Here is a 12,427-nt window from a genome sequence, read left to right as displayed (position 1 = left end):
GGTTAGGTAATACCTAACCAAGGATGTAAAAAGACCTATATATGGAAATTATCAGACGCTGAAGAAAGAAATAGAAGAAGATACAAATAAATGGAAGCACATACTTTGTTCATGGATAGGAAGAATTAACATCGTTAAAATGTCCATACTACCAAGGCAACCTATAGATTCAATGCAATTCCTATCAAGTTTCCAATGATATATTTCACAGACCAAAATATTTCAAAAATTTATACGGAACCACAAAAGGCCCCACATAGCAAGGGTGATCCTGATAAAGAAGAACAAAGCTGGGGGAACCATGATTCCTAATATCAAATTATACAAGACCATAGTAATCAAAACAGCATGGCACTGGCATAAACGCAGACATAGATCAATGAAACAGAATAAAGAGCCCAGAAATAAACCCACACCTTCATAGTCAATTAATATTCAACGGAGGAAGCAAGCACATACAAGGGGTTAAAGGTAGTTCATTCAATAAATGGTGCTGGGAAAGTTGGACAGATACATGCAAAAAAAAAAAAAAAAAGAAAAAAGAAAGAAACTAGACCACCTTCTTACATCACACACAAGAATAAATTCAAAATGGATCAAAGACTTAAAGGTTAGACCCAAAACCATAAAAATCCTACAAGAAAAAACAGGCAGCAAAATCTCAGACATTGCTCATAGCAATTTTTTATCAGATATATCTCCCCAGGCAAGGGAAACAAAAGAAACAAACAAATGGGATTATATCAAACTAAAAAGTTACTGCACAACAAAGGAAATCATCGACAAAATAAAAAAACAACCCATAGAATAGAAGAATATATTTGCCAATACATTTGATAAGGGGTTAATATCCAAAATTTATAAAGTACTTACAAAACTCAACACCAAAACCACAAACAACCCAATTAAAAAATGGGCAAAGAACATGAATAGACACTTCTCTAAGGAGAACATACAGGTGGCCAACAGACATATGAAATGATGCTCAACATCACTAATCATCAGAGAAATGCAAATTAAAACCACAATGAGATATCATCCCATACCTGTCAGAAGGCAATCATCAATAAATCAACAAACAACAAGTGCTGGTGAGGATGTAGAGAAAGGGGAACTCCTTTGCATTGTTGGTGGGAAAGCAGACTGGTGCTGCCACTGTGGAAAGCAGTATGGACACACCTCAGAAATTGAAAATGGATCTGCTTTTTGACTCAGTGATCCCACTTCTGGGAAAATATCTGAAGGAACCCAAAACAATAATTTAAAAGAACATAAACACTCCTATGTTCATTGTAGCATTCATTACTCATAATTGCCAAGGTATGTAAGGAGCTGAAGTCTCCATCAGTAGATGAGTGGAGAAAACAGTTATGGGACAATTATTCAATGGAATTCTACTCAGTCATAGAAAAAGAAAATTTTACCCTTTGCACCAGTATGGATGGACCTGGAGAACATTATGCTAAGTGAAATAAGCCAGTCAGGGAAAGACAAATGCCATACGATTTCACTCAGATGTGGAATCTAATGAACAAACAAGCAATACAGAGACAGACTCGTAGATGGAGAGCAGATGACATTAAGTAAAATAAGCCAGTTAGAGAAAGACAAATACCATCTGACTTTACTCATGTGGAATCTAGTGAACTAACAAATAAAACAGAGGCAGACTCATAGATGGACAGTAGATGACAGCTAGTTGGGCGGGGGGGAGGTCAGTGGGTCCAGCAATGGAGCAAAAAGGAAAAAGGACTCATGGACAAGGACAACAGTGTGGTGATTGCTCGGCAGTGGAGGGTGTAAGGGGACAAAATGGTAATGGAAAAAAATATATAATAAAGATGAAGTTAAAAAATGGCAAACAGACAATAGCTTTATATGATTTTGGTATTTAAAATGTTAAGTAGCAACAAGTATATTTTGCCACCTAGTTATTTTAAAATAGTTTTCTAATAAGGGTATGTCAAATTTAACACAAAAGAAATTAAGCTGTTAAATAAGCAAAAATTGTTCCTAAAATTAAGGGGAAAAGCACCAAAATCAAGCAGACCCTGAGGTGGCATGGGGAAAAATTTTCATTATGACAAACAGCAACACAATTTTTAAAAGATGTATAAAATAAGTATTGGGTACATTTAGATGGCTCAACCATGAGAATCTTTTGGTAAGAAACTTTTTTTCACGTCCATTTCAAGTAAAATGTATCACATTCATTTCAAAAATTGTTTTCTATATTATCTCCTCAGACAGAAATCCTTAAGTTTCTCAGTTTGAGAATAAACCTTTCTTCTGAAAGTATTCAATGGAGCTTCACATATAAGTGACTGAGCTTTCAAAAAGGGTAGTATAAATCCAAATATTAAATTGCCAAACAACTGCCTGAAGATTCCCACTATAGAAAATCAACATCTGTAAAAATTACCATTTCAGTTCTTTCTCCCTAATTGTGCATTTTATTCTGACTCCTCAGGTCTTCGGTGATTTTCAAAATGTGGGGAAAGTCTGTGTGGCCCAATGACCAGCAAAATATCAGAATCTAATAAGGCTACACACTTATGGACATAAAGGAATGTCGTGATTACCACAAAATGTCAGAACCAAAAAAAGTTTCATACAGTTTTTAGTTTTTAGGTAATTTTCACAAGCACCATCTCATTTCATCTCAAGACAACGGAGATGGCCAAAAGATTTATTAATGAAAACAAAACCACATCTTTAAAAGTCATTTATTTAATTCTGTCTTAAATCCTAGCAGAAATGCAGAATATGAATGAACTTCTCACAATAAAGCCAGCAAGCTATTTCAAAAGAGAATTACTGGTGTGGCATATATATGTCCCTTTCTGTATTTTAAATTGAAATAGATCCTTCAAATTTAAGAATGACCTCAGGGATATCTTCCACAGGGGCCACTGTCTAATGTCACACTGAATTATGCAATTTCTAATATACTGAAAAAATTTATATCATAGAATTATCTTTTTAAAACTTTTCTTGTAGTGAGCAATTCATCCTGGAATAAATACCGAGGAGGACAAATCACCAGAGCTAGACAGAAAATACTGTATTTTTGTCAGTAGACACTCTTAACACCAACTCTAAAGATTAAAAGAAAAAAAAAAACTTCAAAAATCACATATTTCCCCCATAAAAATCTGTTTTACAATACCCTAAATTATTCCATCTGGAACTCTTATGTGCCCAAAGCTTTGTTATTACTACAAAGTTGAGTATCTGAGCCTTTATGAGCTTATGGTGTAAAAAAACCACTAGAGATATGAAGAACATATAGTAATATGAGAATATTGTGATTTAAAAAGCCCATGATTTAAGCAAACAAAATATATGTCAAATTAATACATACTTAAAGAATAGCAGAAGTGCTTGCTGGCCAAAAGTTCTGGTTCTCAGGTCAGACAGACCTAGGTCTGAATGCTGGCTCCTACACTAATTAGCCATTTGACCTTGGACAAGTTACTTAACTTCTCTATGTCTCCATTTCCTCTCTGTAAAAGTAGTATAAAACTGTTAAACTCACAGGGCTGTAAGAGTAAAATGAGATAATGTACATAAAGTGTTTAATACCACATCTGGTATACATTAATTCTCAAAAATGGTAGCTATCATCATCATCACCACATTATTATTATTAAAGAGGTCCTATAAGATAACTGCTGGTGTGGTATGGTGTGTGTGTGAGAGAGGGAGGGAGGCGGACAGAGAGAAATGGAGATGGAGGGAGAGTGGGAGGGAGGGTGGGGCATGGAGAGAGAGACGTACTAATATACAGAGGTCATTATAATGAGCATAAGGACCTCCTGGGAAAGAAAAGAACAGAAACCTCAAACTTCTTCCAAATATTGAAAATTGAAAATTACTTAAACTGGTCAGGTGAGCCCTAAGAAAGGCCCAATAGCAACAACAACAAAAAGGCAATGAAGGCTCAATCTGGTATCAGAAGAGAAAGACAGGTCCACTATTACAAGTGTCCTGTCTAACCATCGTAAGGACAGGTGGTACAAGAAGGAAGTAACTACTAACTGAATACGTTGGCACAATGGAAGCCCAGGTCAACATTAAAGTACAGCACTCCTGGTTTATCATGACAGCATTATTTTGCCTGTTTGTTTTTGCGGGGCAGGGCGGGAGCAAGGCACATCCTGCATATTGACTGTCATCTTTCCTTCTTTAACTTACCAGTGTCACCAGCTACTAAGAGTGCCAGGATTCAATCCCTTATTTGTCAGACCCCAGAATCCAGTATTCAAACACTGATTAATACAATAAAATGCTCTCTTTGACATTCCATGGGCAGGAAGATGAAGTCTATTTGTCTTGCATATATATGGTACTAAAACTCAGATGACATACTATAACCTGCAAGAAGTGAGCTCATGGAAATTATTTTCAAACATTCAGTCTACCAACAATAAATGATAGAAAGCAGAATCAACATAAAACTGATTCCTAAGAATCCATGGACTAAAAGGTGGTATAGTCTCAGGCAAGTTACTTAATTTTAATCTAAATCTCAGCTCTCTCTTCTGTAAAACAATACTTCCCTCACCTCTCAGGATAGCAGGGAAAAAATAAAGCACATGAAGTACAAACAAAATAATTAGTACCTGGTGATCCTCAATTAACAGTAGAACTCCAATCATTGTCATTATCTAATAATCATTATCATCAACATTATCACCATCACGCCTTAGTATTTTGATATAAATTTTGAAGAGCAATACACAGATGCATGCTTAAATAGTAAAATTTAAAAATTAATTTCTACATTCAACATTCTTTAGTGATATTGAAGAATGAATTAGAAAACATCTCCCCTCTACCTCTTTATTTCTGGTCTACAGAAAAAAAGGAAAACTTTGCTAATTATGTTTGGTGATAGCATTTTAATTTTCTCCCTCCTAGATGTTAGTTTAACAACTCAATTTATTTTTAGAATTCACATGCAATTTAAATTTTCACTGATATGTTTGTTAGTTGGCACATATCATGTATTTTACATTAAAATTAAGTAAATAGGTATTAATAAGAATAACCATTAACAATGATTCTTCCTTCTATGCCTATGAATAAACTATCTTTAGAAATCAGAAAGGAAAAGTTTACAATGTATCTGGAACCCGGCTGTTGAACCTTTTTCCTAAGAACTTAAATTCACCAAGAATCTGTTATCTCAGCTTAAGTTACAGTGCTCTGAAAGAGACTCAAATATTCTATTGTTCAAAGACACAAAGAAATCAATAATATGGAAGAAATACATGTTTCATGTATACTTCTTTACTGAAAAAGGAAATATAAAATGGGAGCATGCAAAAAATTCTGGATCAACTTTTCTAAGAAAAACAAGCAAAACAAAATATGCTCAATTAAACAGAAAAAACTAGCCCTAAATCACCTGATTAAGCCTTTAAAAGTCATCTCAGTTAAAAATATAGAAATTAGTTCTACTTAATAACATCTTTAATCATTATTAAGAGGCTGGCCCTGATTAAATTCACAAACTAGGCCACTCTCTCTATATGTGCACATTTAGCAACTCTCACTGAATACAGAACTCTTCATCCAGAAACATCGTGGTAAAATTTAGTGAATTCAGTCATGACTCAAAGCTCATTCTTTTTTCCACTATGTCATAAATGGGAAGGCACATCAGCCACTCTGGTAAGTAATTTTATATATATAATCCCCTGTGTTCCTTAAGGCAACTAAGAGATAAGTTATCACAACAAATTATGGCAGGCTGCAGCATCTAATTCCAGGTAGGCCTGGCTCCAAAGGAGTAAGATTCTGCAATTCTAGCTTAAATAATTCTCTTTGAAATAATAGAAAACTGTTTCCCATTTTTCCATGTTTAGACGCTTTTCTAAAGTTAGTAATACCAAGATAATTAAGAGTCACAAAAGTTTTAAAGCCAATATAATACTAAAGCTAAAACAAGGAGAAAAAAATAGGCCTGGCAGTCAGTTTTCTTTACGCTGGGAAAAATTCAGAGTCAATAATGAGACAATAAAAACTAACACATGATCAAGGGGGGTACTGGACAGAGGGGGTGTCAAAGGGAAAAAAAACTGGGACAACTGTAACAGCATAATCAATAAAATATACTTAAAAAAATAAATTTAAAAAAAAAACTAACACGTGGTCAATATCAAACAAGAATGTGCCTGTGGTACCCCAGGCCAGACTGGTTTTTCTTGTTTTGTGTGTATACATGGTTTGCGCCTGTCAACCAAAACAGGTGTTTCAACTCCAACTCTGAAACCCAAGTGAACAAGTACAGACAAGTACGTGAACAAGTGCAAAGTTCTCTTGAAATCATACTCAGGAATAGCATAGTAAATTTATAACTTTCCCTCTTCCTTGTTTTACCATGATACAATGAGTTAGCTAATAATGCAGATTTATTAATAAATATTTCTCTAGTCTACTTACCACTTAAAGAAGTCAAAGACTAGCTTTAAATTATAAGAATGTGGCTTATATATTTATATAAGAAAGACTTTCTAAAGGCTTATTATTGAATAGCTTCATATTTATGAAAAAATGATATGCAAATGTTTACACTAAGAATTTACCCAAATGGTTATAGATGACTACAAAAATTAACATTGAAGCTTTTAAATATTAGGATTAAATGACTTTTATTATGAAGCAAATCCTAAATATGAAAATCAAGTTTTGTTTTACTAAAAAGGGCATATTTTGTTTTAGTCAACAATTAAAAATATTTATCACAGCAAATTCCCTTAGTGCAGCTCAAGTGTCACAAAATTATTTCAAAAATTTACTTGTGTACTGCTTTAATCTTTACGACCCACACAATGCGCAACTTTTCACTAACACGTGGTATATCAAAGGATGGAAGGTAAACACTGGAGACCCTACCTTGTGCTGTTCGATGGCATCTACCCACTGCTGTCTGTGATCTGGATCCTGCGCACGAAGGTACCAAACGCTGTCATTTACACTAATATCAAATCGACACTCATCAAAATCATGAGGCTATGGGAAAAAAAAGTAGAAAATGAAAAGCAAAATTAATTATATTCTTAGAAGTATTATACTCTATAGCAAAAACATTGACATACCCATTCTGGCTGGTGGGACACTTATTTTTTCTACTCAAATAACTTTTGTGAAGATGTCTCAGATAAAGAGCACGGCAAGGGTACAGATACCAAACAGTAAATTTTACTCACCATTCCTACAAGTGAGCTGACATAAACTACAAACATATTTCAAAAAAAAGAGAGTATTTTTCATCAAATGCTTTTAGTCAGCTTAACTAGTGGAAACACTACTCAAAGAGCAATAAAAAAAAAAAGGTCCAAAATAAGTTTTAGGAAAGACATTTACTACTTTTTTCCTGCCTCCAATAAAGTAAATTCTCATAATGAACACTTTGATTTCATTAAATTTTATAAACAAGATATTGTTATATTTTATCACAAAATGATGTTAGCATTTCCTCTCAAAGTATCTCAAATTAACTTCTGGGCTTTTATAAGTCTTTGAAAGTAACAACCAGAAGAGTTTTCAATAAAAAGCAGATAAAATGAACATTACATCAGACCTATGTAGGACAGTATGAGGAAACTGCCTGTATCAAAATGTAAAAATTTAGTGAAAATGTCAACTATTTGGTTCAGTGTTTTACATTCTTCATAAGAATATAGAATGAAATTTTATATCCTTGTTTTTGTGCCCAATAAATGAATTAAAATATGACAGAATCACATCACATACCATGTCTTCATCCAACAGACAGTACAGCAAGTCCTCGATGTAACGAGACTTATTTACTGAAAAGAAGCTACACATTGTACTTCCAGTTTGTTTATTCTCTCCCCCTTTAACAGCATCATCTTTTATCTCTTTATCAGTTTATTGAGTAAAAATAATATAACTCCACAATGTTCTTTAGCCTATAAAACAATTTCTTTTAAGATTAACGCAATAGCCCTGATGGGTGTGGCTCAGTTGGCTGGGTGTCGTCCAGCAAGGCAAAAGGTTTGCTGGTTTGACTTTCAGTTGGGGCACATGACTGGATTGCAGGTTCGGTCCCTGGTCCCTGATCGGGGCAACTAGGAGAGGCAACTGATCGACTGATGGTTTTCTCTCCCTGTCTTTCTCCCTCCCTTCCTGTTCTCTAAAAATAAATAAGTAAGACCTTTAAGATTAAGACAACAAATCGTGATCTGACTGACTAAAGTATACAAAAACATTTTCTGAATCACTATGTGCTGGGCATCATAGTTAGGACTATGGTAGGAGGTAGAGTATGTTAGAACGAAGCAAAAAGAAAAAAACAAGACAATGTATACCCTGTTCAATAATTATGAGAACCGAAATGAATAAAAGACATTTAATACTCATAAATACAATAACTACTGTAAATGTAACTGAGTGCCAAATATTCAGAAATCTTAAGAATGGAGTCTAGTCATTGAGAAAAGCTTCTTGGAGAAAGTGAAGCATATACATTCCCTGCAAAACTAAGTAAATAATTTAACTGATCAGTCTACTGTTCTAGGTAGCCCAAAAATCTTCTTCCACTATACTGTTTACAATTTTCATAAATTTATGTAAATGGAATCAATATGTATTCCTTTGTGCTTCACTGCTTTTACTCAGTATAACACTGAAGTTCATCCATTATGCTATGTCTCACCAGTAATTCATTAATACACAGTAAGTGCAAATGGGCTGAAAACAGGGCAGGCTTAAAGTCTATATATGACACCAAAGTAGTTCTTCTTTAGAAAAAACATGATACAATTAGTTAAGGTTTCTACTCAGTTGTAATTCCATAAAACTGCATCCCACTCAACCTGAACTGTGGTACTACCAAAATCTCTCCTAACATAGTCTTTAAAATTCTTTAGGTTATTTCTAAAAATTTCTGAGTTTTCTGATCGCTTTATTGTTTACCCCCATGTCCTGATCATAATGGTACATATCTCACATAAATTCATAGAAGTTCATTTCGATAGCAGTTAACAATCTAATAACTACCCTAAAACAAAAAAACAAAAGCTGAAGACAATACTTACTCCATAGAATAGGATACAGCAATTTTAATACAGTGTATGAAAGATTAACAGAAACTAAAATTGTATGATTAGAGCTCACTGCCTTAATTTGCTCACCTATATATTTTTCTATAGATCATATGTAATACTTCTGTTAAAGGACAAAAAGTTTATTTTGAAAATATGTAGAACTTATAGTTAAAAACGGTAGACTAAATATATTCACCTCTATTCATTCATCAAATCCCATTTAAATAATAAGAAAAGGCATTAGACTAGGACAAAGAAATAAGTAGAAGAAGACAGCAAAAAAAATTTCGATCAAATTTTAGAAGACGGAAAGGAGATGAGCAAATTAGTATGTCACAGGCTACTAAGGAAACCTAAGGGTACAGTGGGGAGAAGACAGGCTAAGTAGCGAGTTTATTTGTATCAAAGAGCCACAGAAAGAATAAAAGAATAAGAATCAGTAATCTGAAGTTCCAGGTTTCCTCTGAAGCTACAAACAGAAGGACTGATTAAAAGTAAGACACATTTAGTCTGCCTAGATACCATCTCTAAAAAGAGTCAAATTATCCCTCTAGCAGAAGACTAGAGGTTTTCTATTTAGATATTTTGAACTTAAGGAACTCCTAAACTAATGGATATCAAGATAAGCTGAAGAAAAGGGTACAGTATTTAAAGCAGGAAGATTAAGACAAAGTCTATACTGACTATTAAGACTCCCACCCCATTCTAATACCATATCCCTACCCAAAGCAACCAAGGCTCCTCAGGAACTGGGGCAGGTAATGTGTATGATGAACCTGGAAAACCTTAAGCCTAAATGTAATGAAGTGCTTTGGAAGGAGGGATGGGGGTCCACAGAGGCATGTCAAAAGGAACAGGGAATGAGCTTGAAGGGACTTCCATTAGCCAAATATAGAACAATTTGATCATCAAAATACACAAGTACAGAAATGGATTATAATCCACTGAATAAATCAAGAATACTGAGTCCATTCTGATAATAAATTGGACAAAAGGGGCTGTTTTTTTTGTGTTGTATTTTTTTACAGTAGAAAGCTGATAAATGTAGGAGTTTGTAGAGTAGAAAAACCACCATTTCGACAATCATTATAGGAAAGATTGGGTGGGGCAGGCATCATAAATAGTTGCAAAATCAAAAAGCTCTCTTCCCTGGCCTCCAGACTTTTGCTCAGTTGCTTCCTCTATTATTTTCTTTCTTTCTTTTTTGGATTACAATTTTTTAAAAATATTTTTTTCCATTAGCATTTAGTTCCCTTATACCACCTTCCCCCCAGCAATCACCACACTGTTGTGCATGTCCAATAGTCCTTTTTCCTCAATCCCTCCACCCCTTACCGTCCCCATTACTGTCATTTGTTCTCCTTCTGAGTCTGTCTCTGTTTTGCTTGTTAGTTCAGTTTGTTCATTAGATTCCATATATGAGTGAAATCGGCCTCCTCTATTTTCTCTTGAAAGCCTAAGATGTATCTCAACACATCTAAAACTGATCACCTGGTACGCCTTGTTCCCCAACCTTCTCCTCTCGCAGGATTCCAAATTTTTGTAAAAGGTAATTACCAATTAATTGCTTAGACTTGAAATCATCTGACTCCTCATTTTCACACCCCATAAGTTAGGGAACCATTGTGCTAATGGAAATCCTTCTGCCTTGAAACAGGAGGCGGCAATTACTATTTCTTTTATAAGAATCAAAGGGACAAAACAAGACAAAAACATACATATGAAAAGGTTAAATACACAGTATAAGATAATATTTAGCTTGGCTATAAGGACATTATTGTGACAACAAAGGAAGTAACAAATAAAATACCTAGACAATACTTACCATGTAATAGTTACTCAGTCCATTTTAAAAAAACCCACAGAACTTATAGTTAAAAAGATGAGGAATGATTCATTGAAAAGTTGTGGCCTAGTTGGGCCCAGAGGAAAGACAGGTTTCTGATAGTGGAGGAAGGGAAAGATAGTCTATTCTCAATAATGCAAAATTCAATGAGACTTCATAGCACTCACTCCAATGAAGAAGCTCAACAGCGATACTACCTTCCCTGAATTCACTACACAATGAGCTGTTAGGAAGTAATTTAAAGCCTAAGTCTTTGTTGCTTTAATTAAACAAGAGTGTGCAACAGTAAACCCAAACTAAAAAATTAAAATAAAATAAAAAACCCCTGAGAAATGTTACCTCTTGCACAAATAACCAGTAATACTGGTATCTTTGCAAACTACACTAGAAGATAAAGAGCGTTCAAGGGCTCCTAAGAATTCAGAGCAAAACGTCAACAAACATACATTCAAATATGTTTATCTGATTGTGACAAAAATCAGCCTGTTAGGTTGGCAGAAAATACTTCTCAAACATGTTTAATTATAAAAATACAAGTCTGATAAAAATCATGGTATTCAGAATATATATAATTCAATATATTATATATTGAATATATATGTATTCAATATTGAATTACATATAATATATATTGAATTATATATATTATTGAATTTAATAATTCAATATTTTAAAAAAAAACCCAAAGATTTGAACAGACGATATTACCAGAGATACAAAGACCAAGCAGATGGAATGATGTGCAACATCATCAGGAAAATGCAAGTAGAAAACACAATGAAGTATTACTATATTATCTATTAGAATGGTTAAGATTTTTTTTTTAATATATTTATTGATTATGCTATTACAGTTGTCCCATTTCCCCCCCACTCCACTCCATCCTGCCCACCCCCCTCCCTCCCACATCCCCCCCCCCATAGTTCATGTCCATGGGTCATACTTATAAGTTCTTTGGCTTCTACATTTCCTACACTATTTTTACCCTCCCCCTGTCTATTTTCAACCTATCATCTATGCTACTTATTCTCTGTACCTTTACCCCCCTCTCCCGCTCCCACTTCCTTATTGACAACCCTCATGTTCTAGTTGTTTGCCTAGTTTGCTCGTGTTTTTGTTTTATGTGTGGTCGTTAATAACTGTGAGTTTGCTGTCATTTTTACTGTTCCTATTTTTGATCTTCTTTTTCTTAGGTAACTCCCTTTAACATTTCATATAATAAGGGCTTGGTGATGATGAGCCTCTTCAACTTGACCTTATCTGAGAAGCACTTTATCCTCCCTTCCATTCTAAATGATAGCTTTGCTGGATACAGTAATCTTGGATGTAGGTCCTTGAGTTTAATCTTGGGTAATGTAATTATGATGTGCCTTGGTGTGTTCCTCCTTGGGTCCAGCTTCTTTGGGACTCTCTGAGCTTCCTGGACTTCCCAGAAGTCTATTTCCTTTGCCAGATTAGGGAAGTTCTCCTTCATTATTTGTTCAAATAAGTTTTCCATTTT

The 12,427-nt window shown here is 34.4% G+C and overlaps 1 protein-coding gene across 3 annotated transcripts in view; it reads right to left on the bottom strand.

Annotated features, from left to right (window-relative positions):
* Positions 1-12,427, bottom strand: part of CERT1 (ceramide transporter 1) — a 97,668-nt gene that overhangs the window by 67,914 nt on the left and 17,327 nt on the right. For all 3 annotated transcript variants that reach the window (XM_024563583.4, XM_045197918.2, XM_024563581.4), the window contains one exon: positions 6,904-7,020. In XM_024563583.4, coding sequence (XP_024419351.1) covers positions 6,904-7,020 — 117 coding nt within the window. The remainder of the gene's footprint in view (positions 1-6,903; positions 7,021-12,427) is intronic.

This window comes from Desmodus rotundus, chromosome 1 (assembly GCF_022682495.2).
Source record: "Desmodus rotundus isolate HL8 chromosome 1, HLdesRot8A.1, whole genome shotgun sequence".
Classification (NCBI taxonomy): Eukaryota; Metazoa; Chordata; class Mammalia; order Chiroptera; family Phyllostomidae; genus Desmodus; species Desmodus rotundus.
Note: the sequence above shows the minus strand (reverse complement) of the source record. Positions and strands in the feature narration are given on the sequence as shown.